Source organism: Prenolepis imparis, unplaced genomic scaffold (genome assembly GCF_030444845.1).
Source record: "Prenolepis imparis isolate NDT839.2.m4 unplaced genomic scaffold, iyPreImpa1.0 SCAF_8, whole genome shotgun sequence".
Lineage (NCBI taxonomy): Eukaryota > Metazoa > Arthropoda > Insecta > Hymenoptera > Formicidae > Prenolepis > Prenolepis imparis.
Genome location: NW_028141166.1, coordinates 7,960,474 through 7,987,570, shown reverse-complemented (window position 1 = coordinate 7,987,570; position 27,097 = coordinate 7,960,474). Strand labels below are relative to the sequence as shown.

Here is a 27,097-nt window from a genome sequence, read left to right as displayed (position 1 = left end):
GATGTTTTATTACGTCAGCAAACAAACGCTGTCTCGCTGTAACCTCGTGGTTAAAATCATTCTCACGATAAGATAAAAATTCCCAAGAAGCTATGAAGCGTATTGTTGCGAGATAAAATAGTATCCCAAGATTTTTTAGATGAATACGATTTTAGAAAATTTACGTAAAATAATAATACTTTTTTTTATATCGGATATAGATAATAAAAAGCAAGAAAAAAATTTGCACAACTAACTTATTTATAGCAGAATACAGCGTTATCGAGATTCGATATATAAATCTATCAGGATCGCAATATCGGAGAGATAAAAATCTGAGCTTTTGAGCGCGACGCGATTCCCCCAAATTTACGCTGCGAATTCATGCATATGCAACGTGAAGAGTATTGCACTCTCTCCGGAGTCTAAAGGAGTTTTTGTTGGATGCAACGGGAGGAAACATCGTGCTCGTTCTCCCTTGAGGCACTCGTGGCCCTTCCATCAAGTACTCGCGCGATAGCATACGATAGCCCGAAAGTGCATATGAATACATGCAGAGTTAACGCCGTACATCGTCTGGCTCGAGAGTGCATATCATGAGTACGACAAAACACAGTAGAGCGGATCGATCGATTGTACGAGAACCAAGTGTGCATGTACACGATTGATGTGTATGTATTGTGTCGTCTGTATTGTGTACATCGGGTATCTCAAAATCGCGGAGCAATTCAGAAAAAATATGAGCTTGCAACATAAATCGATATTAATGCATTCTTTTGTAAATCTATATCAAATTACACATCACACCTGATACACACCTGATACACAATCAGATGTGTACAGTGTACACATCTGATTGTGAGAAATGTTACAAGTATGTTAAATAAATAATATATTTAATCAAAAATAAAATTCGGCTAACAAATAATTCTTTGACAAAGAATCATGTTCCCAAAAATTTTATTAGCATATATACGAGGTCTATTCAATTTTTTCAAAAATTAATCGCGTCTAGATAAAATACGGAATCTTTACGACACCCTGTATATAGGATGAAAGAAAGTATACATCTATACGTACAAGGCAAGTATGGTGTTTGTGTAGTAATCGTGTAAGGAAGAGTACAAGCGAGGGTGAAGCTAAGGTTGCTGGTAGAAACAACGAGGAACGGGGGTGCGACAAGGGGATTTTCGCCTTTACCGTGTTTCATGGCCAGCGTAATCCGGTTCCGACATTGCGTCGTTGCTACGTGAGTCATGGGCGCAAACATCAAAATCCTTCGAGGCTAAAATTGAGCGATCCGCATAATATCGGCAATTTTTCATCGCGCTATAATGTCGCGTAAGCACGACGGAGCTATTCGGAGGCACGTATCGCAAAGGATCGATAGCAAAAAGTAAATTGTATTAAGTTGTATTGTATATTAAGTAATATTGTATAATTGCATTAAATTGTTTTATATTAGACCGGAATATCTCTTATAAATCAATTATGGCATTTCTAATTTGACTTCAACGGATGATTCGCGAAATTGCAAAACATTAATTCTGAATTTTTAAGACTAGATCTTCATCTTCATAATTTTAATCGAATATTTCATAGTGATAATATTTAATTTTCTTTTAACATAGCGTGTAGCAGAACTGAGTAGCATTTTAATTGACTAATAGATTTGATCTAATTTCTTTCCTGATTTTTATAGGTACTTTACTTGCAATCTTTTAATGAGCGCAATTTTATAATCTCTTTTAGATTTCTCGATTGATATACATATATACATTTTTTTCTCATAATATCTTTCCATAAAGTATGACAAATTATATAACAGTACTGTAGCGAGATATTAATCATCACCTATGAGCGCCAAGGTGCTAATTATGCATCATCACGCGAAAGCAGTGATTTAAATAAAACGTCTATTTGGTAAAGAGAGATTGTAAAAATAATCGCTTGTTTCTAAATAAAGCAGCTCAATTTTTCGAGGCCAAGGGGAATCATTATCTTTCATTTTTTATTATATTATATTCTTATGCTGCTATATTTATACTATTATATTATTATATATTATTATACTATTTTTAGACTATTATTCTTTATTTTCGCAGGTAAGGTCTTCGATCATATTTGGACTTGCCGCAAATGGGATACATTTCCTTGAGAATCCATATGAAGGAAATAATACTTTGGTGCCGGGTCATGTTAATTATAACCACGGAGGTTTCGGCCAAAGATGGCAAAGCCTTGAAGAGAGAATGCCGATTGGTTGTTCACAACACCATAAAAATTCAAAGTCTGATATGCGACTTGCATCTGATCTGATCGGCCGTGAAGGGAAATTGTGTGTATTTACAAAATAATCCCGTTGCGAAAATCACGAAACCACGAACATTGCACTTTTTTTTACTTAATGTAGGCATAAATAATGATATTGTATCTTATTAGAACAAAAATTTTTAAACATTTTTCTAATATTAAACTACAGAATAGTCTTATCACGAATCTTTAATGCAACAATATAATAATATTGTAATTTATTAGAGCAAAAATTTTATAATAAAATTTTTCTAATATTAAAATATATAGAATAATCTCATCACGTATCTTTAATAGAGCGTTTTATATTGCGATGTTCTCTGTTAGAGCATAAAATATAGGAAAATATATATTATAATTTTATAGGCTTCGGAAAAAATACGAAAGAGTGCTATTGCTGTAAGAGTCGCTCGCAGGACTTAACGGTCCATAATCTCGCATTCGCATCTAACTTGCGTGTGTCTTGATTCGCCGACAGCTTCTTCCGCTTTTGCGAACACGGAAGTGCTCTGCTTGCGTGCAAAAGCGACGCTAATATATATATATATATATATATATATATATATATATATAAAATATGTGCATCGCGTCTCGCTCAACAACGATTCCAGAAAACAGGAATCCAATACGTGGTAATTTCAACCGAGTGATGCCCGATACTTTACTCTGACTTGAGAATCATTTACGGAGTTACTTAAGTGAACAACAAGATGCGATCGCAACTGACAATTAATTCTCCTTTTCTAAAAAAGAAGATATATGTCGATATTCGCATATCTCAAAGTTTATTGTTGTCGCTTTACTGCGATACTCATTGGCTGTCAAGATTCGCGTTGTGTGTTATATTGTAACATGCTGTCATCGCGAGGGTTAGCAGTATTGACAGTTTGTCCAAAATAAAATAAAATAAAATAATATTATGTTTTAAATAATATGTTATAATACTTTAAACTCGATTAATATTTTTGACAGTTATCAGCTGATTGCTGTCAAAAAATATTAATCGCAGATAAAGTATTATAACATATTATATTACTTACAAAATATTATTTTAATTATAAAATAATATGTTGTAAATAATATAATATGTTATAATATATACTTATAATATATTTGTCCGCGATTAATATTTTTTGACAGAAATCAGCTGATAACCGTCAAAAATATTAATCAAATTTAAAGTATTAAAATATTATTTAGAACATATTATTTTATTTTATTTTGGACAAACTGTCAAACTGCTAATCCTCACGATGATAGTCTCTCGATATTATGAATATAATGCAAAACGCAATCGAGGCAGCTAATCAATATCGCGAAAAAGAGGCAACAATAATTGCGAGAATCAATTTAACATGCCTTTTTTAAAAAGGGACTAGAAGAACACAAGCACGCGCCATTCCTCGATTTTATGTCAAACAGAATGATATAGAAATCAGCTGATAACTGTCAAAAAATATTAATCGAGTTTAAATAAGTATAACATATTATATTTAAAATATATTATTATTTAAATTTTTATAACATAATATTATTTTAAAATTTAATTAGCAAATTAACACTTTAATCAGCTGGTGTATGTCAAAAAATATTATTAAAGCGTTAATTTACTAATTAAATTTTAAAATAATATGTTAAAAATATTAAAATAATAATATGTTGTAAATAATATGTTATAATGTCTTATCTGCGAGTAATATTTTTTGACAGAAATCAGCTGATAACTGTCAAAAATAGTAATCGAGTTTAAGGAATTATAAGATATTATTTAAACATATTATTATTTTAATTTTTATAATATATTTTTATTTTAAAATTTAATGAACAAATTAACATTTTATTAATATTTTTTTACAGAAATCAGCTGATTAAAGAGTTAATTTGCTAATAATTTTTAAAATAATATGTTATAAAATGTAAAATAGTAATATATGTTGTAAATAATATGTTATAATTTCTTAAATTCAATTAATATTTTTGACTAATAATTTTCGTTTCGATTAATAATTTTGACAGTTATCAGCTGATTTCTGTCAAAAAGTATTATTCGAGTTTAAACAAACTTTATATAAAAATATCATTCTTTTTTATATAAAATCGAGGAATAGCGCGCGCTTGTGTTGTTCTAGTGATATAAAATAATCGAAATAGAGATACCTATGCAACGAAAGAATGATACAAAATAAACTCGCGATCTAGATTCTCTCTTCCTCTATGACATCGTGATATATGTCATAGTTGCCCACAGATTTCTTCTCTCAAGACAACCGCGTTCTGTCTTTGTATCCCGACATTCTACTTTATTCCACTTTTCCGTTACACGCATATGACGACCTGGCAATCATTCTGACAAATACAGGACTTTCTTTTCGTAATTTACTGCGTATAGAATCTACGTGTTTAAAAGTTGCATTTACTCTTTTACAAAATGTTTGAGTATTTTATTATCATAATGAGAAGAAAAGGGGCCTTTCTCTTTTAATTTAATATCTCTATAAAACTTTGTCTCTTTATGCATTTATTTCTTCAATATCTGGTGTGTTAAGTCCAGTAAATAAAATGTGAAAGAAAATAAAGAATTAAAAAATTAATACAGTTATTTTTAAATATACATATGTAATTTTAGAATATATGTAATTTATTTTTGTCACTTGCTTATAGATTTCACCGCCGCATTTTAGATAGCTCGCAATCATTATTGTTCTGATTCTAAAGGCCACCTACTTTCACGAAATTCTATAGACATTAGTATGCAAACCAATTATGGGATAATTCCGTTCTCATTCCCTCTGAAATATAATTCGCATTATACGTGTATTATTAAAGAATGAAATGCGGAAAGTTCATGGTGCACAACGTAATATAAACGTATTTTATCATTAATTTCCGACACACCAGGGTGTTTTCCCAAAATATATAAAATGCACACGCATATCCTGATTATTAATTATGCATTATTAATATTGCAGCGCGCGCGTATAGAGAACAATGAAATTACTAATTATCTAATAATAAAATGTCGACATCTGTGCGAGAGCGTTATTTAGTTATCATACGTGCGAACGAATCCTGGTGATCCTGACAAATTTATACCTCGATCTGTACACGAATTTATTCGCGCAATTACTCGTACAATTATCTCGTACAATAAATTAATTAACTCTTGCATGGCGTATTATCCGACTGATAAATAAAACGAAATGAACTATCTCTATAAAAGTCTCTTTTTCATCACGATTCTCTCATCTCTCGACTCACATCCTACACGGAAGAGCATATATAAAGGTTCGGAATAAAACGACCACAGGGACGATGTCTCTTCATCGAAGCATTCACGCGAGAATCTCCGCTCGAGCGACATCCGCTCCGAAAGACATACCGCATGTTCTCTTGCAATTTTACGACAAGACCGTTTCCTGTCGCGCCTTTCGCGAGCCGCAATTTCGCCATTTAACGAATTCACCGGTGATGCCGGTTAACCGACCTGCCGAGCTCGTTATCGTCGCGGCTTTAATTACGCGCGCTTTCATGACCGCGGCGGATTGCGGGATACAAATCTCGCATCCTCTCGTCGAAGAGGAAAGGAGAAAGAGAAAGAAACGAGCTTCTCTATGATAATGTGTGCGGGGAATGGAAGCGTGGCGGCTCCGCATCGTGGTCCATGACCGGAACCAGTCCGGACCGCGAAGAAACAGGTGGGTGCGCGCGTTGCCGAGGAGATCCGGAGGAGATCTGGTTCTCTCTCTCTCTGTATCTCGAAAGAAGAGAGATTCCTCTTATTTCAAAGAAAAAAAAAAGCAACCGCGAACTCTCGCTGCCTGCGTCTCAGGCGGGATTTATCCATCGAGGTGCTCCTTCTTGGCACAGAAATTTGCGTTAGAGATAAGGATTTCATTCGAGTCGATTTTGATCGAAATAAAAAAAAAGAATTGTCATCAGTCTTTTCTTTCATATGGCGAAAACGTGAAATATTGCGGTATCTTTCCCTCCCCTTTACCTTTTTATATTCAATCGTTCTCTGGAACTTTTTTTAAAACAAATTAGAAACTCTAGAATACCTTGGGGAGGAACCAGGATTAATTAAATCGAAACTCTCGGAAAATGGGCTACCAACTTCGCGAAAGTATACTAAAGCCAACAATTATGTACCGGGTCGCTGACCCGATTCGACGACGACGACGATGTCGTATCCCGGTGATGGCTAAATCGTCGGACGTTAAGATCGATCACGTACGTGCCGGCGAAAAGGCAGACAGCAAAAGTCGACGGTCGCGGCTCTCTCGGCGACGCTTCTCTTTATGTTAGAAGCGCACACATGCGCCAAGAATATCCTATCTGTCGCTCCCGGTGTTGTCCTCTTTGGTGTATTATGTAAAATTTATTAATATACACGACGGACATTTACTTATGGTCGGCGTGAAGCGCCCGATAACAGCTGTCCCCTTTCCTCTTTCCTCCCAGCAACTTTCTCTAATTTTAGTTTCTGCCCGCGGCATTTTATTTCGATATCTTTTCTTAATTATTGCAAACGGTCTTTCTCCAATTGAGCCAAAAGTCATCTCACGAGAAGAAATTGACACAATTCAATTTGAAATATAGATTGTAAATGAGAAAGATTTGACGTATTTCGTAGAAACAAATACAGTGTATAGTGTATTTGTTTTTAAATAAATTCTTTTATATCGTCTTCCTTTGTCTTTCCAGTTTGTCTAAAATAAAATTAAATAAAATAATATTATGTTTTAAATAATATATTATGATACTTTAAACTTGATTAATATTTTGACAGTTATCAGCTGATTACTGTCAAAAGTTATCTTACAAGAAGAAATTGACACAATTCATAATTGAAATATAGATTGTAAATGAGAAAGACTTGACGTATTTCGTAGAAACAAATACAGTGTACAGTGTATTTGTTTTTAAATAAATTCTTTTATATCGTCTTCCTTTGTCTTTCCAGTTTGTCTAAAATAAAATTAAATAAAATAATATTGTTTTAAATGATATGTTATGAAACTCGATTAATATTTTTGACAGTTATCAGCTGATTACTGTCAAAAGTCATCTCACGAGAAGAAATTGACACAATTCATAATTTGAAATATAGATTGTAAATGAGAAAGACTTGACGTATTTCGTAGAAACAAATACAGTGTATAGTGTATTTGTTTTTAAATAAATTCTTTTATATCGTCTTCCTTTGTCTTTCCAGTTTGTCTAAAATAAAATTAAATAAAATAATATTGTTTTAAATGATATGTTATGATACTTTAAACTCGATTAATATTTTTGACAGTTATCAGCTGATTACTGTCAAAAGTTATCTTACAAGAAGAAATTGACACAATTCATAATTTGAAATATAAATTGTAAATGAGAAAGACTGGACGTATTTCGTACAAATACAGTATATAGTGAATTGGTTTTTAAATAAATTCTTTTATATCGTCTTCTCCTTTTTTTTTATTTCTCCCGGTCAATGACTTTCGACTCCGATCCGAATATAGCGAATATCTCTCAGCGAACTATCTATCTCTCTCGGTGCCAAATTAATTAATTCAGCGAAAATTCATTCCGCGACCAGAAATATCCCCCTGCTCTATTTACATTCATCTCGCTCATTTACATTTCTCTTCTATTTTCATATCTCTCCCTAACGTCTCTCTAGTTTTTGCTTTATAATAAGCGCGAGATCTGACGGCTGATATTTACATGCGCTAATCTCGGACATTTCGCGTGTCCTTGGAGAAGGTGCTCGATGACGGTTAACAACCGCGACGAAACGCATCGGTGGACACGTGTTTCTTTTTTTTTTAACAGCGTTTACGGTCCATTTTCCAGAGGCATCTTCTTCGCGAGCAGCGATGCAACACGCCGAGACGAGCGAATTACAGTGGTCGAATAATGATCGGCACAAACGGCTCGATCCTTACGTTACGTTTTGCCGCATTTATCGCGTCGTTTGCTCACATCGTGCGTACCGTTACGTTTCGTTTGAGGGAAAAGTGCATTGCCCGGCGGTTTCGAGGGCGGTTGTTGCGCGTAAAAGTACGAAGACGGTGCGAAACAATATTCTATTTCTTTTTTTGGTGTCGAGATTGTCGAATAAAATTTTATCGACAAGATTGCGCCGGAAAATAGCAGCGAGCGAAGAAACAATTTCACTTGCAACGATTTGTTTTCTTCCTCTTTTCTCTCTTTCTCTCTCTTCACAAAGTCTAAATATACTTCTATTATGTATGCGAAAGTACGAGGAAGGATAACTAAAATGGACAGAGAGACGTGATGAAAGTTCTCGGTGGACAAGATGCAACTGTTGCGATGCATAAAAGCGCTGTCATTGACGAGACGTTACATAAAGCGGAATTATTGAAATGTATCCGCTATTAGAGTTACGACGTGTTGAGACATATGTTAATTTGTTTTCTACTAGTTTCATCGCGTAAATAATCACGCGATTCATGAATAGTTGTTATAAGTATTTCAACTTCGTGCAAATTTCATTAAAGAAATGTAAAGCAGAAGGAAGAAACATCGCTATAAAAAAATATATATATAATTCCATATACAATTAAAATTGCAAATATATATATTTATGATTTAAAAAAAATATATATTTATCAAATGTCGCACAAGCAAGCGATATAAAGCCTGCGTTTTTTTAAATTTCCATTCGCGGGATTGTGCTTTCGTGCCGTAAGAAGCCAACAAAGGGAAATCCAATAATGACGGTAAAGTTCATGGAAAGTTTGATTTAGGTCAACACGGTCCATTATTATAAAATACCAACAGTCTGGAAAGAGCGCCAATAATTTAAAACGTCGAGAGTTTAATGTTTCTCTCAATTTTTCATTCTTAAGATTTTTCTTTTATATGACTCATATAATATAGAATATAGAAGAATTAGAAATGAGATATGAAATAGATAATTTTCTTCTTCTATTTTGTCTATAAAACGATGATTATCTTGAAGTTATGTGCGCTAATTCTAAGGTTATGTTTGTAACTGTAATACTTTTTTTCACATCTTCCTAATACAATTTTCCTCTGAGATCGTAAATTTATCTCGTATTTTTAAGAAAGTGTGTGTAATCGAGATTAGAGATCTACAATCTTCATAACCAAACATTTACTAAACCGACTAAAAAATATACTACGATTTTTCGAAATGTTTTTAAAGAATAAAACTATTTAAATTACTACGTAACAGTTTTTAATTCCGGATATTGATAGACTCTTTCCGAGATACTCTGTATCGCTCACACACACATATACTTTCGGAGAGTTAAATTACCTTACAGGTGTCCGCGATGGCCATGAGGGTCACGGACAGGTCGCACACTGTATCACGATATCTTGCAGGACACGAAGAAGACGCGGAGAAAAACATGCCACTCGCGATCACTCGCACAAATAGTAAGATGCACGATCGTTAATTGAGATGAATCGAGAGAGTATCACGTGCAGAATAGCGTCTCGCGAGGAAAACAAAGAAAAAGAAAAGAAACAGACGCGTCGAAAACACGAAGAGAGGAGAGCGCGCCGAGAAAGACACCCGTCTCGCGCCGCTGTCGTCCGAAAACTCGTGGCGCGCTGCGCTTCATGCAGCCGTCACGATCCGCTTCCCCCTCCCTCCGCCCCCCACCTTTCTATCCTACCGCCGTCGCAGTTGCCGCCGTCACCCCGTCACCGCCGCTGCCGCCCAGGAGGTTAATCTTCGCGGAGGAGAAACCCTTCGGTGTCGTGTTACTACCTTCGGCTCCACATCGGCTGGCGCCGTGCGCGTTTTTCATGATCGAGAACCCTAATAAAACCGCGTTGTTTAGGTATCATAGGAAAAAAGACTCGATCTGTCCACGTTGCAATGATCTTTATATATTATAGTTCGATTCCTTTTTTTTAACTCCTTTGATCCTGCGGTTTAATTTTCATGTTTTTCACGTATGATTTATAATAAGTCATCTGAAGAGAAATATACATATATTGCACACGTTGCGTTCTTTTTATAAGAAACAGGAGAAATCATATGTGTATTCTATGCAATTTTATGCAATGTTATCTATATAATTTGATTCTTCTCTTTTTAAATCTGATCCTGGTTTAATTTTCACGATGATAATACATATAAGTCTGAAGGGCAAATATATATATCACACACGTTGCATTCTTTTTATAAGAAACAAGATAAATCACGTGTATATATTCTATGCAATTTTAATTGTCCATTTTTTAAAGAATATATCTTTTTTACGAACAATATATAAACAAAGATTAATATAATATTCATAAAATTTCGATCACATTACATGATTACGCGTTAAACAGGATGAACTCACAACTCATCGACGTGATATTTTCGCACGCGTGTCACGCGTGTCTCGTTGTTAAAGTACACAGAAGGTTCATTCAGCTTTATGTAGTGTACATCTACATATTATGCATTACGCGCATTATTAATAAGGCAACATCAACGCGTGCAATATATGTATGACTCTGAACGTCGATCGTGCTTGCATTCCAGCTGCGATGAGAGGGGTCCTTTCAAGAGAAGAGCCCTCACTTTTTCTCGAGCACTCTACCCCGCGTTCTCGTCCTTCGACACGCATCTTCGCCGTCGCCGACGCGCACCGAGACATGACGCATGAGGCGACGAGACCGATGGGCGGCTCCAAAGGGCGCCTCACGACCACAGAAACAGTGTGCACTTATACATACACATACCTTGAACTGTTATATATGCCGATGTACTTGTCACTGCATTCTAGAGGGTGTTCCACAACTTGCGATCTTGACAAGTGTTAACGACGATTTTCCAGTCAATTTTCGAGCAATCTTTCTTGAGTAAAAATATCCAGGTATATATCTCTTCATTTGTGAGCCTCGAATTGCAATTCCATTGGAAAGTCTTTCTGAAATTAAAAAGAAGAATGCGATTAGAATGCTTATTCAAGATTGTTTATACGATTAAAAAAAAGGCGACAATGTGTCCACGTTTTCTCGACCTGCTATAAACAGTCTCTTCTAGACGCTAAACATTAAACCTTTGTGGTAAGAAAGGAGAGAGCATGTATTAAAGTAGACAGGAAGGTAATTTCATCGCATATTCTCTCGTGCGTCTTCCTGCTTTAATACACGTGCGTTTCCTTCCTGCGTTACCACGAAGATTTAATATTTAGCGAATTGCGCGGGACCCTGTGACACACGAGGAAGGAAGCTAGTACTTTGTATTCCCGTCAATAATTAAATATATAGCTACTAGTACATGCGGCGGAAAACGTGACGGAAATTTCCGATTACTATATAGCAAACATCTCTCTCTCTTTCTCTCCCCTCCCTCTCTCTCTCCCTCTTTCTTTCTCTGGCAATGTATTTTGTAAATTTATCCATTCGTTATGATACTACTGTACTTACCCAGGCTTATTTGAAGCAATAGAGACCGGAAGTAAAAATACCGATGTATGACAGAACCGTCTACAAAGAAAACTGTTGTCCAGTGAAAATTGAATAGAGATGTTTGAAGAGTCCGTTTTCTTCTCTCATTTTTTTGTTATACCCCATAAATTTGTTCCTAAAACATAAAAAAAATTACTATCTGATTATATATCGTACTACATCAATTGTGATTATTCGTATTATTATTATCGTATTATTCATGGTTTTTCATTAATGATATTTCGTGAAAATCAAGCAACTTAGGAAAATATATATATATATATATATATATATATATATATATTGAACAGAAGAGACATTTAAATAATATATATATCCTCAAACATTTTTATCTATCTTTATCTGTTTGCAAAATATGTGATAAGTCATATATATATCGCAACGTATGTATCGGACGTATTTTTCAATTGATAGAATATATAGCTAGATTTATGTGAGAAATATATTATTTCTAAAATTCAATATACATGCACAGAAAAAGACGCTGTATACCTAAAAGTAGATTCAAATGGCGAAAGTTAAAAACTTTTATGCTCTTTTGATGAAAAACTTGCATAGCCCCACAAGTCAAGAGAAACTACTTTTTAACCGTCATATTAATTAAGGTTACCTGAGTGAATCTGATTTGAATGCTTTACATTTTACATATTCGATCTGATTGAAACCGATTAAGCTACTAATTCTTAGAGAAACTTCCTTCCTTCTATCAAACTTTGATTAACTCGATCGAGCAAACGACAATAAGTTAAAGTTTCATAATTATATGAAAAAAGGAACAGGTATTACTTACTAATTACTCGATAAATGAACGGGTCGGGAAGTTCAACGTGAACATATCTGCGCGCCGTGACGTGAGCGCAGCCACTTCCGCAGCTGCGCGTTGGCGCTCTCGGTCAACGTCGGCGGCGCCGCGATCGACTTCCGGCCACGTTAAAATAGCTTGTTTGCGGGAGAAACCTTCGCCGGATCTCTCGTGAAGGGACCGACGACGACGACGACGTCGAAAGGGTGGAAAGCGCACGTCTTCGCTCATCCTTTAATCTCGAAGAGATCCTTAAATGCGCGCGGATCAGCTGTGACCTGACAGCCGCGAGAGCGAACTGACTGACGTAAGGATGGATTGCTGGTCGGCCTGGCTGTTGCTCGTCTCCTTGCTCGGCACACTCTTGCTCACGGGCGGCGTCGAGTTAACCTTCGAGCTGGCCGACAACGCCAAGGAGTGCTTCTACCAGGAGATCGAGAAGAACGTCTCGTCCACGTTGGAGTTTCAGGTGCGCGCGCTGTCCAGCTGATCTCTGTCAATCGCTGTATATGTATTTATACGTATATATTTCTGTCGTGATGACACGTCGCTATCATCATCAAAGGCCAGAGTTCGCGGCGCAATACTTGGACACTTGTCCGCGTGGCTGCAAATTGAATGAACGAATGAGAAATAATGCGAATAAAATGTAGTATAAATTATGCAAATGACAGAAGGAATATAATATGTGTGTGGTTAATATAATAAGGAATACAATTTTATTCCAGTAAAAATGTATTCGAGTCAATGATAAATTCTGGCTTCTTGACATAAGTCTTCTTCGTATGCATGTTTAGAGATAGAAGATGGAAAGAAACAGTGCAAAACAAATAGGCCTTATGTTCTCTGTAGAAATTAAAGAAAATTTTGTATGCTAATGAGAAGCGATAGCAGTTTTATTGGCATCGCAACTTCTATTAGATGTTATATAATTAGTTTGTATAATAAGCTATAATGCTCTGAATTTTGTAAAATAATTTGTATTGTTTATAAGTATTGCTCTTGTTTTTTTTAGGTGGTTACAGGTGGTCAGTACGATGTAGATGTAACTTTAGAGGCTCCAAATAAAGAGATAATCTATAAGCAAGTGAAAACACAATTTGATTCGCACGTCTTTATACCGACTGTGTCAGGAGTTTATAAGGCCTGCTTCAGTAATGAGTTCTCTACATACTCACATAAGCTTGTGTATATGGATTTCCAAGTCGGCGACGAGATGCCGCTTCCTGGTCTTGGAGAACACGTTACAGTAATGACTCAGGTAAATTATTTTTTCTGGCACAGACCTCTTTATGATACGTATCAAAGGGAAACAATATCTCACATATCAGTATTTTTATAGATGGAGTCTTCCGCGCAGGAAGTGCACAAGAATCTAATCAGTATCCTGGACTATCAGACGCATCATCGTTTGCGCGAAGCGCAAGGTCGCAAACGTGCGGAAGAACTCAATGAACGAGTGCTTTGGTGGTCGGTAATGGAGACATGTTGTATTCTGTTTATCTCCGTGGGGCAGGTATTCATTTTGAAGAACTTCTTTACGGATCGAAGTCCTCAAAGTTATTAGTGTGATTGCGAAGTCACGGAAAAAAAGGAGAAACTCGTTCATACTCGAGGTAAATGATCATTGATCGAGTCGTCCTCGTGATGTTTTTTTTCATGATCGGTCAAAGTGCCATCGTAATGTCCACCGGTAATATGTCAAACCTGCATGTTCTCTCAGCGGAACATTCAATCGCGAATCTTCAGTTTTCTCCGAATCTTTTGCTGAGAGGATTCCGCGATCAGACTCCAAAGAGCCGGTGAGAAGCACAAGGTGATCTACATCTTCACGCGAATCGTGAACATATGCATCGTTTATGGATACTAATTTATGCCGAGGCCAAGGACATTGAGGTGCAGATACAACTCGGGGCGATCAGAAGGGATAAGTGCAAGCAATAGAACTCTTACACATCCCCCTTCCGATGGACACTTTCAAGTTGTATTTATATTGGCAGAGACAGTATAATGATAGGATATTGAGGGGGACATGGACATCATGTTTTTCTTACTGTGAATGTGTAACATAATAAATTAAAAGATACTTGTGTGTATTACGTTTGTATCGACAGCAATCTGATTAATTCCCGTCTTTCGTTACTTGTCGCGTTTCCATTATTTATCTTAAGTATCTCAGTTGAGGTAGAAATTACTTAAATATATAAATTGAACTTATTTGTTTCTTTCGATTTAAAGCGATGGTTCTATTCATTTATAAAGTTATTTTCTAATTCTCATTGTATTAGTACATATATAGGCACAAATGTCAGACTGCAATTACAGGCGCTTTTTTTCTTTTCATACGTAGCAGGTTCGTGTATGTTTTTCGCTGTGTGTGCGTTATTTGATAAGCGCGTCCACCTGTGTGGAAACACGTGGATCATCAACAGTTTACATATTTTTAAACAGTCTACATTTTTGTATTCTCCGAAAGTTTTCAGGCATATTATCTATATCTATTAAGTTACTTATACAGTTTGTTGTAACATTGATTCTAAAATCATTCTTATAACTGTGTCAAATTGTTTGCAGGATTTTTAATTTATGTATAAGCATTTTTGTAAAAAATTAATGAAATATGTAGCATATTGCGATGTATGTACAACGCGTTCTCAAATTGTCAATATGCTCTTTGTTAAGGATTACAAAAATCGTGAAATTCTTGCTACAAAATTACAATATACAGAAATTAAAAAAAAAAATCCTTGATTATTTCTATTATATTTTATCATTAATTTTTTTCTTATTTTTTCACTTATTTTTTTTCTCATTTTTCTATTTATTTAAATATTATTTTAATTTGTCTTGCAATCATTTTTTTGTATCCTTATTTTCGTAAAAAAAATCTTGATTTTTATATTTGAGAAAGGGAGATTTAATTCTTCTAATTTTATATTATCTAATAGTTTGTGTCTAATATATCCTGTTAAAATTTTTATTCTACGTGTCATTATGGAGACAGCCGGTGCTGTAGACAATTGAGTCCATCACCATCACTGATCACTGTTGTCACTACACGCGGTAGGAAAACAGCTGTTGTAACCTGTAATTCCGATTGGAGAAAGATATACGATTTCTGAATGATAAAAACTCATAAGATTTAGTAATATGCAGGTAAGCAATGTTGTATTGTTTGAAAATAATTATTTCATTGTAAAAATAACATTTTAAATATAAGATGTTAAATCATAAACATGTAATATATATATATATATATATATATATATATATATATATATATACAGTTCTGAAGTAAACATCTCGTTAGATTAACGATTTATAGCTGTTTTTGTGTATTTTATTGTCTGTTATAATTTATCTTGTAAATAATTCTTACGTGCAAATAATTATTTAGGAACAAGATATTCCAATCGACATTAATACTGGAAAGTTATTGGACTGGTTGATTAATCGGAGACATTGCAAGAAAGACTGGCATACAAATGTCTTGACCATCAGAGAGAAAATTAATAATGCGATACAGAATATGCCTGCTCATGATGGCATTGCATCATTGTTATCTGGCGCTTGTAATTTCTTTTTTATTTAAAGATTTTAAAGCATTATCTTCTAACTGTCTACAAACATATGGTGCAGACTGCTGAATCTTTAACTTGTTTTTTTACAGATATAAATTATTTTTATTGCGTCAAAATTGTGGAAATTTTGAAGGAAACGGAAGCAGACACGAAAAATTTATTTGGACGTTATGGCTCACAAAGAATGAAGGATTGGCAAGAGATTTTACGATTGTACGAAAGAGATAATGTTTATCTTGCCGAAGCTGCACAAATGCTCATGAGAAATGTCAATTATGAAGTTCCTAGTATTAAGAAACAGATACAAAAGTTGGAGCAATCTCTGACTGTAAGTATTTATGTAATATTAGTGTTTATTTATTATCAGTGTATAAATATTGTATAAATATTGCATAAAATAATATTTGCAGGATTTGGAAAAGAAGGAAGTAGAGTGTAAAAAGTCAGAAAATATTGCACATACAGAATATAATACATTGTGTAAACAATTAGGTATAACTGGCTACAGCACAGTTAGACGTGAATTGATGGAAAAAGTCAAAGAATTGCCAGAAATTTATCAGAAAGTAGCGGAGAAGACAAAGAGTTTAAATAAGGTTGTCGAGTTTTATAGTGCATTTGTGGAATTTACTTTTGGTCAGCAGTACGATAGTAATTGTGTGTCTGTAATTAAATATGTAATTGGTACGTTGCATTATTTTAAGAATATATTAATGCTATTCAAGTAAAAAAGCAAAAGTGTAGATATAATAGATTGTTAAATTTATTTTCCACAGAGAAAGGAAACACGACGACGTTTGAATATACCTACGGAGAAGCACCAGCATCGATAATTGAAGCACCATTGAATATTAAAGCTGATGAAGATGAAAGTGAAAGGCCTAGTGTAAATGTGGACAATAATGTATGTATATTTTTGTCAGTACTTGTGACGAGTAAATTCTGATCGCGTCCTAAAAAAACACATTTTTAACAGACTATTGATTTTGGCAATTTGGATCTAAACCAAGAAATTGATTTTGGCGATGAAGTTAATTTGGACGCAGGAGGCGATATTGATTGGGGAGATGAAGATGCAGACAAACCTGCTGCGGCGGAAATAGATTACAATATATCTTTGGAGGAATCGGGTATAGTTGTGGAAGCAGCGGGTCACGAAGGTGGTGTAGCTGCGGGATCTGAAGCGTACACGATACTGGATAATCCAACAACGAGATCGGAGTTTATTAATCAGCTATTTGAGGTATAGTATATAGATATGTCATATATACGTAAGATTGATTGATCATTACATTTTTACTTGAATAAAATTAATATTGTTATAGCTGGAGGCATTTATGAAGTTACGTCTGTACGAATTCAAAGGCGATGACAGGAATAACCTGTTGAGCTTCAGTCAGATGCAAGATGCTTCGCCTATTCTACAACTTTCTACCATAGAGACCACTCAGAATATGCTAGACAATGTCCAAGTTGTCCTTTCTGAGATATTACATAGCAATGTACAACATTTGTATAACATCAAACATTATTCGAGGTATATTTAATAAATTTTAAATATAGTAACTTTTTCTTATAGATATATATGTATATAATGAATAATGATATATAATGATCACGTGATATTTTCATTGCAGATATGTGGACGTAGTAACTACCACTTTAAAGCAAAAATTGAACCTGATTGATAGAATGATAGCTCAACAAGAATCCATGCGACAGAAGCAAGAAGATGTACAGAATCAAATCGAAAAATTGCGTTCATTATTAAAACTCGTCATACAAAGAACTAAAGAGCTGCAAACAGAGGTATGTTATCTTCATTCTCTCGTAGAGTGCTGCATCTTTCGGATAAAGTTGCATTACTTTTTATATTGTATCTAATTACAGATAGAGCAAGACATTTCTAAGAGATATAAGAATAGAACGGTACATTTGACCGGAGGTGTAAATACATTGTAGATGTTGGACAACAGAGTTATCGAATTAAATATTCAATGTAAATAATTTTTATATTAAGGCAATACGATATGCGACAGTAAATCAATTTCGTATTTATAAAACATACGATGTATTCTTTTAATCTCATAGATATACTTACTTTCTTGATCTTTTTATCTTTAAGCACAAAGCAATTTTCAGAATAATCAATATTATTTATATCATTAATGTATCAAGTTATTTGCCTTTGATTTGGTTAATTAATTTTTGATATACTACACAAATATTAAAAGTTGTATATACGAAATGTTTTATATCTCGAAAGATAAGACCCTAGCAGATAAGACCTTACGAAACAAAGTAAATGTATCATATTTTTCAAATCGTATGAATTACCTTTTGACTGATATCCAATTCCAAAAAATGTAATAATTTATATAATCATGAAGAGATTCTGTACGAGCCTCCAGGCTGACGAGGTACAAACTGCTTTGGTGGTAGGGCAAGGATATCTTTTCAGACACTCGGCTAACGAGCGATCGCATTCGCACAAACGTTGAGCGCAAGATCCCGATCCTCCCCAGCTTCCATGTTCAACCGCTGTAACAGAGATTTTACACGCGAACTGTTTTATTTTATCGCGTTTTATTACATTATACGGATCGATTCACTTTATTACATTATACGCATCGAAAATAGAAATGAATCAAGTCGGTTGGAAGTTGAAAAGTATTGCATTGGAATTATTCTAATCTTTAGAATCTTTCGAGAAGAATTGCATTAAATGCAGTAAGAAGAAAAATAATAAACGAATGATCAATAAACATACCGCAAACCGGTTTATAACCGTGATAACATCTCCAGTAATACGGTACAAAGTATTCCGAAAACATTGGACAGTCTGTAGCATCGTAGCACCAATCGTGCATTTTGCAGCACCTGAAACATTTTACAAATTTTTACAAATTTATATATTTGTTTTTTTTCTGCACTTTTTTTTTAAATATATAGATAAATGACGAACTGATCAATGCCGTCGATGACATAACCGGATCCTAGGAATCCGCAGTAACAACCGTATCCCTTGTAAACTAATGGATTACATCCTGTGGCGCAAACCACCATGTTATAGAGATGTAGCACTCCTCTCTTGAATCTCGTATGGCCCGTCGTTTCCTTGCCGCTCGTTCTAAAATCATGTGGCCTTCGTATCACTTTATTATCGTTTTATTTATTGCAGTTACGTATTCGGCACTTACGTGATAGCTCGAGCTCTCGTGCTGTTTAATGTAGTGTTTAACTGCGACGACACGTGTACGTAGATATCATTATCGTAATCACGCGCAGAGGAAGAGCTCCACGGGTCACCGCTATGGCCAATATAAATGTCGTCTCTTTGATTTCCTGCATCTTTTATATCATTATTCATATACGAATAATCGTAATCCCCTTGACGCGTCCGCGCACCTCCGAGTATCTTATAAACATCTGGCGTACCGTTACCTGCAATTGCCGTAAATACCGATAAATCAAATGCCTAGTGATCGCATACACAACGAGCACCTCTATTTGCCATATACAGTTATAACGTAACAATGAAATGATTTACAGTTATAATCGTAGCTCTCTTGTCATATTTATATTATATTTTATTTTATTTTATTCGCTCGGAATTTTTATTCGATGAAAAAGTGTGACGAATTAATTTTAATTACTAATTACTAATTAATTACTGTGCTAAATATTTTTTATATAAAGACTCTGTGCGAGATATACTCTTTTAAAAATAGAGAGTGTGCATTATTCATGTCAATCTATTTTTCCAGCGTGATGCAAGTCCGAAAGTGCGTGCATTTTCCAAGCTGTTAAGTATTCAATGCGTAATGTGCGTTTTCTTAACTGTCAGAAATGGTATTTCGCCTTGATTTAGACCCGCTTAGCGTAAATAAACTACTACTCTCATTTATCCCACTTCTGGGTCTTCTTTTAACGGTTTTCTCGACAATCTTCCATAAATGCCAAGAAAATTGTGGCGTGTCCAACTTTCCGCCGAACGATCGTCTAACAAAATGTAAGACGTATTTTCTGATTTCACTTTTTAAATTATCCTTTCTACCAATGAGATGCACGTATCTCTTGCAAAATAAAATTTTACTGAGCTTTAAGATTAATTTATTGTGTTATATAAACTCAGAGAAAAAAGCGAAAATGTTTTTTATATGTATAATTAACTTTGTTGAAACCGATAACCCTAAATTCTTCTTGTAATAAAAAAAATATAGATGACTTTTATCTTATCGCATAAGTTTATTCAAGCTATTTCATCATTACATATATTTGGACATATTTAAGCAACCATTTTTTACAATTGCTCTTATACTGTGTAATGCAGAAAACAATAAAACTGCAATATTATATGGACTTCTCTGTTTTTTCATAAGTATCACAAAAGTCGAATAATTATTTAATTATTTTATATTTTCGTTTCTCATCTTTTTTATTTAAAGAATTATTTTCTTCAAGTTAATATTTGTATTTAATATTTGTAATAGAAGAAGTTACGATATTTGTATAATTTCTTATTCATCAATATATGTATTGCTTATTTTCTCATAAAAAAAAAATAATGCATTTTTATCAGGGTTTGAAAAAACCCGGGTTTTTTTTAAAAAGCCCAGCCCAGTGGGGTTTTTTTTAAAAAAAAACCGGGTTTTTTTTGGGTTTATTGAGTTTTTTGGGTTTTATTGAGTTTTTTGGAATTTTGTTGGGTTTTTTAATTTTTTAAATTTTATTTTTTATAATTCGCTAATGATTAAGAAAATTGGCTATTTAATTGGCACAATTCCTTATTATGAATTAATTTTTATTTAATTTTTTTTATTTATTAATGTAATAGACCTTCTATTACATTAATAAATAAGAAAAATTAAATAAAAATTAATTAATATTAAATACTTCATTTATAATATTATTAAATTTTTAGCATTTTTGGATGGGTTTTATAAATGGGTTTTTAAGTAAGTTTTTTAAAGTGGGTTTAACCCAATAAAACCCACCTGGGCCCACTTAGTCAAACCCTGATTTTTATGCATATCAATGAGTTTATTATCAAACAAAATAAGACATCAAATAATATTTCAGAGAAATAATAATGGATAGGAAAGAGTTGCATATGTATATCTTTTTCAAAAATATTATATTTCTGCATTATATTTGCTCAGTGACATGCATTTAAGAATGCATTGTTAATTTATTATGTGAAAATAAACCACGCGCATTTATTTGTAAATGAAGAAATTATACAAAAAAATATTATAATTTTTTTCTACACATACAAACTTGAAGAAAGTAATGCTCTCTCTTTAAATTGAAAAGATTATAAACAAATAATTATTCAACTTTTGTGATACTTTGCTAGAAAACGAGAACTCCACATACATAATACTGATATTTAATTGTCCTCGATATAACCAGAATAAGAGTAACTGTAAAAATGGTTGTAAAACTATTTCTATATATGAATATTATCACACACTTAAGAATTAAGTTGCATTAAGGACGCGGAAATAGTAGCGGACTCTCTTTTGTAAATAAGCGTCTCCCGTTTTTTCTTCGTCATAATGCAGTCTATTCTATCGGAGCGACTCGGAGAATATTCGAAAAAAAATTATTAATATTTAAATTAGTAAATCATTATTTCCTCCATTCATTTTGGCACATATAATATAACGCATCGTTTCGGTTCACGATGCATGGATATTTCATGCATAAGAATAAAATACGCTTCCGCGTATATATGGTGCGGAACTGTATATATGTAGTCACCAATATCGAAGAATTTTCGCTAAAAACGTTTGAAAGTTATATGTCCCTTCGCAGATTTTTATGCAGAAGCTATTCTATTATGATAAACGTACGTGACATTTTTTGCATGATGCAATATTTGTGGAAAGAGGGAGATATGTATTTAAATATAATTTTATATGCATACATACAGAAAATGTGCAGCATAATACATAAATATAAATATAAGCACATAAAAATGTGTGGCATGTCTGTAACTATAAATTAGTTTTAACTTTTAATCTCGACGTAGTTGCACAAATTACTATTAATACTTGCAATCTTTCGCTGAAATTTCTAGTAGTGTCTATTTTAATGGAATATTCTACTACTTCTTCTTTTTGTCTTTTTACGTAAAAGATTCAGTAATTATGGAAGAGAAAGATAATAGGCAAGTAGACACAAATTATTTCAGATGCATTGCAATAATGTTATAGAGAATGTTTCTAAAAACGAGGAGGAAATAATGAATTATTAATTTATATAATAAAAATAATTAATCAAATGATTAATGATTAATTTAATTAATCAAATAATTAATCAATTAATTTATATATTAATAATTTTTTTAAATCTTTTTTAATATAGGTAAGTGTACGTCTTATCATATATATAATTTTATAAATTTATTTAATAACCAAAACCTCCCAATTTATTTAAAAATCCTAATATCAATGATTACAGATTTAAAATTGTCGCGACAACTTGCAAGGAAATAATTATAATGGCAATAGATCGTTAGATAATTAAAGAGCTAATTAGCGGGCCACGTGCGTAGAGAAACATTGTAGCGGTCCAGGTTACTGTAACGAATTACTGTAACTGTACACACTTGTTACGGTCGACGTGTCTCACGGAGTAAAATTGAGAGATTTTACACCGTTTTATCGTCATCTCTCTCTCTCTGTTTCTCTTGCGGTTGGAATTACTCAACGACAAGTAAATTGAGATCGCGAAATGAAACGGCGCGATCGAATCACGGCTTTTTAACGGCTCCATGGTAACAATCAACGACTGGCGTCATAATGCTTCGCAACGTTAATTAGTCTGACGAGGTAGTCTCTATAATCCGCGTAACGCAATTTCTTTTTGCTCGCGGTTTCCATGACGCAGCCACGTAAAAATTTAATACATTGATTTCCTCCCTTGGAGAGAGAAGTAACGCAGACGTGGGCGAATGAAGTCAGCGCAGAAGTCAAGCTTCAATTGCCCATCAAACGAGATTCTATCGCAAATATCAGATTTTCCTCCCAAAAAATAAAAAAAAAATTAATTAACGGAAAATATGTATAAAGCATCGAAAATCAACTGTCCAATAATAAATATAAAATAAACATTGTTGTTTATTTTAAAGAAGAGACGCATTTAACTTGCTCGAATTTTCGAGGGTAGTCACGAGGGTAGTCACGAGGATAGTCAGGAGGAAAATAATTTTAGATTTGAAGAAACTAAAAAAGATCTCGCGTTCATTATTCAAGTCTCTGTGTATGGTAATTTTCGAGGTCTCATTAAACAAATTAATTATGTCTGCATTATTTTTTCCTTCGTCGCGGACGAAGTTATCTCGTCAGGTCGCTTGACCTGAATGAGCGTCTCATTGTCGTTGATGCGCGTGTGAACTAACTTAATTAGAAATGAAGCTTTTTAGATCTGATATTCAATTGTATATGCATTTTTCTAAGAGATCCGTCTGCGCATTTATTGCTGACGTTATTATGATAAAAACAATTTTGCAAGAGAGTATGATTAAAACAATGAGCAAGTCTTGTTATTAGCAAAAAGTGTTATTATAGCAAAAAGTGAGATAATGATGTAAAAATTTTCCACATCGGAAGAAGGAGCTAATTGTGTCTCCCGTGGACTTTACAATGAATTGATGATCAAATAGAAATATTGTATTATAATTGTAAAACTATCGGAAATTAAAAAAAAAAAAAAAAAAAAAAAAAAATATTAATTTAATTTACAATTAGTAATACTTCTTTTCACATATACAATTGAATAAAATCTAAAAGTTTATCTACGCGCGTGCAACGTCATTTGCATTACGATTTTGCTTTTCATATATTAAATTTTTTTACGACTTTGATATTTAATAAATGTAGAATAAGCGTATTATTAATAAAACGTAGAAAAAAAGGCAAACATCATGTGTGAACTGAAAAATACTTGATATATAAAAATGCCTTTTATCTTTTAAGCAGTATATGAGTAAATCCTGTTTTTACGTTTAATATGATACTGTATTAATATTCGATATATATGATTTTAAATGTTTACGCGTGTATTACATACAATTATATTACAATTGCGTTGCAGCACTGTCGATTTAAAATAAATTACTGATTCTTCGTAATTCCATAATTTAATATGTAATATAATATGTAATGTGTTTGTTATATTTAGTGAATTGTAACGGTATAATAATGCAACGTATAAATTTATTAATTCTATTTTTCTTGCACGATGTCTGTCGCGATTTTTCTTTAATATTAGGTACTATTTTAAATCCCGTTTTATGATCTATAATTCGCGACAGAATTCAGTTTATTATTTTATGCATCGTATATTTTAGTGTATGCATGTATTTTAATATACGTGCATTTTAATATACATGCATTTTACTTTTTCAAATATTTTCTGTATTAGACAATACATAAATTCATAAATACAACTCTACTCCGAATTATAAATCGTTTAGCTTATAAGATAATCAAGCAAGCAATAAACTGTTTTCTGCTTCATTTCGTTCCTTTTTTTTATGTTACCTTTCATTTATCAATTAATGTAGCTTTGAAATTATAATATCTTCTTCTAAGCTCTGTATCTGTAGACGGTTCTTGTATCCTTTAAAAAAATAATTTGGGCAAACCGGAAGTTGAATCCTATTGTGTGAGTAGTGTTTTCAAACTTTCTATTTTAGACGATTTTTATAGAACAATCCAAAAAATAATTTGGAAAAGTAAAAAGTTAAATCTCCTGTTGAGAGTAATAATTCTCCTTTTATATTATTTTTCATTTGTCAACTATTGTAGCTTTGAAATTATAATATCCTCTTCTAAGCTCTGTATCTGCAGACGGTTTTTGCATCCTTTAAAAAAATAATTTGGGCAAACCGGAAGTTGAATCCTATTGAGTAGTGGTTTCAAACTTTCTATCTTAGACGATTCTTTTGTAGAACAATCCAAAAAATAATTTGGGAAAGCAGAAGTTAAATCTCTCGTTGAAAGTAATAATGCTCCTTTAATATTATTTTTCATTTGTCAATGTTTCTTTGAAATTATAATATCCTCTTCTAAGCTCTATATCTCTAGACGGTTCTTGCATCCTTTAAAACAATAATTTGAGCAATTTGGGCAAACCGGAAGTTGAATCCTATTGAGTAGTGTTTTCAAACTTTCTATCTTGGATGATTCTTGTAGAAAAAAAAATAATTTAGAAAAGTAGAGAGTTAAATCTCGTCGAGAGCAGCGATGCTCACCTCTGGCATCGTTGCCGAGCAACATTCCGGATAGAAGGAGGACGCTTAGGAGGATTCTTCCGCACCGAGACGATCGATCCACCCGCGATGGATCGAGGCCAGATACGATATCGAACCTTTCGCGACACATCGAGCACGTTTCTCACCCGGTGGCGAGAAGCGGATCGATTCGGACGCCCTTCGGGTGTCACCTGCGTATAATCCGCGGCGTGGAAACGCTGCTCTTCACGTGTCGCCGCATCGGGAAAAACTGCAGCGGGTCACAAGGCGTCCGCGTGAATGTTAGTTACACTGCGGCTTCTGCCGCATTGCCGCGGTAGTAGTTCATTACCACATCCGTTGATTAACACTAATTCGCCCTCGGCAGTGATGTAATCACCGAGGCAATTTGAGAAACCCGCGAAACCCGATCACCGATAGATCAATTAACGCGTCCGCACGAAGTTGTACCCTGTCTTCTACCCTTAAAGCCGCGTAGAGTGAAAAGTAGATTGAACAAGGCTACATAGATGATCATTGTCGTCCGAACAAAGTCTTCTAGCGGACACTCCCGTACGATACAAAGGGTGCGTTCTTTTCTCCCCGCGTGTCGTGTAAATGCACAGGTGTTGCATTCAATTCGCTGGAATTTAATAACGTTGACCCAAGGGCTTTTGCGGCTCACATATCTGCACGCGTCCTAGCTTAATAAATCAACAATGGCACCTCGAAAGAAAGCTTCCATGAAAGTTCATAGAATTTACACGGTCTGCATTATTACATTACACGGTGCTGTTTTACACGAATAAAAATAGCGCTATCGATAATCCCGAGCTTTCGCCCGAGCACGTTTATTATTATCGCGCCAGTCCGATCATTCTTCCTCTCTCGGCTCTTCTTGACCGCGAATTCAATTCCCTTCGAGATACGAAGCAGCAACAAAAAACTTCATTTAAAGTCTACATCAACACGGTATACTACTTGAAGTTTCCCATACAGCGAAGATCCACTTTGGCGACGGAAGACCGACAAAGTACTGACGACTGTCTCTTATCAGACGCGGCACCGTCGTTTCCCTCCACGCGACTTTTCTTTTTACCTTTCGCTGACATTCTTAGATACACACCGCGATCCTTAGGTACACCACTTGGTTTAACTTGGTGACCTCGAGAGCGTTCATTGAGAGTGTGGTCGAGTGCGCGGTTCGAGAAGCGTCTCCGCCGATTCCTGTAGCAACACTACTATCCAGTCGCCTTGGCCTAGGAAATCTGCGTTGTTACACTTTCATCGGGTTCCTCGCAGAAGAAGGAGAAGAGAAAGAGAGTGAGAGAGAGAAAGATCCTTAGAGTCTTTCCATTGACCGCGCGATCTTTAATCCCCATCTTCTTCCGCGCTCTAAATTCGTTAGCCGTGACTTTTTCTAGCAACTCGCTCGAATTTAGAGGATAAAAAGCGAGATACGTTTTCGAATCTTTTTTTTCGGGCTAGATGCATAAAATCAGTGGTGTTAAACATTTATGTATGATTACACTGAAACCGTGTAATGTGCCATGACATGACTTATGTCACTTATGTATTGTTATGGAGGAGAATGTTGAAGCGGGATTTACGAGTTCATAAACGTCATGATCAATCAAATATTTCATAAATATGTATTATGTATGATTTACGAGTTTATAACGATCAATCAAACGTTTTAATCATTTGATGTGCCTATATAAT

The 27,097-nt window shown here is 34.2% G+C and overlaps 4 protein-coding genes across 8 annotated transcripts in view; 2 read left to right on the top strand and 2 right to left on the bottom strand.

Moving 5' to 3' along the window:
- Nucleotides 1–11,151, bottom strand: part of LOC145939796 (uncharacterized) — a 39,336-nt gene extending 28,185 nt beyond the window's left edge. Inside the window, exon 1 of one of the 2 annotated variants that reach the window (XM_083044400.1) lies at nt 11,017–11,151. The gene's annotated coding sequence lies outside the window, so the exon portion shown is untranslated. Of the gene's footprint in view, nt 1–9,589; nt 9,866–11,016 lie in introns of those variants that run through there. The other variant, XM_083044399.1, reaches the window with a different exon arrangement.
- Nucleotides 11,152–12,863: 1,712 nt separating this feature from the next.
- On the top strand, nt 12,864–14,649 carry LOC145939811 (transmembrane emp24 domain-containing protein 7). Its single transcript, XM_083044430.1, has 3 exons — nt 12,864–13,019; nt 13,566–13,811; nt 13,893–14,649. The coding sequence occupies exons 1-3, from the start codon at nt 12,864–12,866 to the stop codon at nt 14,115–14,117; spliced, it is 627 nt and encodes a 208-aa protein (XP_082900556.1). The 3' UTR covers nt 14,118–14,649.
- On the bottom strand, nt 13,016–26,806 carry LOC145939810 (uncharacterized). Of its 4 annotated transcripts, none has more exons than XM_083044426.1 (6): nt 25,397–26,468; nt 19,332–19,575; nt 19,097–19,276; nt 18,902–19,011; nt 18,469–18,672; nt 13,016–13,157 (listed from the first exon to the last, which is right to left on the bottom strand). In XM_083044426.1, the coding sequence occupies exons 1-5, from the start codon at nt 25,524–25,526 to the stop codon at nt 18,506–18,508; spliced, it is 831 nt and encodes a 276-aa protein (XP_082900552.1). In that variant the 5' UTR covers nt 25,527–26,468; the 3' UTR covers nt 13,016–13,157; nt 18,469–18,505. The 4 variants fall into 4 exon arrangements, with proteins under 4 accessions (XP_082900552.1, XP_082900553.1, XP_082900554.1 ...); XM_083044427.1 differs by lacking the exon at nt 13,016–13,157 and adding an exon at nt 15,403–15,635; XM_083044428.1 differs by lacking the exon at nt 13,016–13,157 and having other exon boundaries at nt 18,289–18,672; nt 19,097–19,261; nt 25,397–26,465.
- Nucleotides 15,568–18,161, top strand: LOC145939802 (CDK5 regulatory subunit-associated protein 3). Its single transcript, XM_083044408.1, has 9 exons — nt 15,568–15,706; nt 15,948–16,122; nt 16,221–16,459; nt 16,542–16,815; nt 16,908–17,035; nt 17,108–17,374; nt 17,457–17,668; nt 17,769–17,940; nt 18,022–18,161. The coding sequence occupies exons 1-9, from the start codon at nt 15,701–15,703 to the stop codon at nt 18,091–18,093; spliced, it is 1,545 nt and encodes a 514-aa protein (XP_082900534.1). The 5' UTR covers nt 15,568–15,700; the 3' UTR covers nt 18,094–18,161.
- Nucleotides 26,807–27,097: the final 291 nt, after the last annotated feature.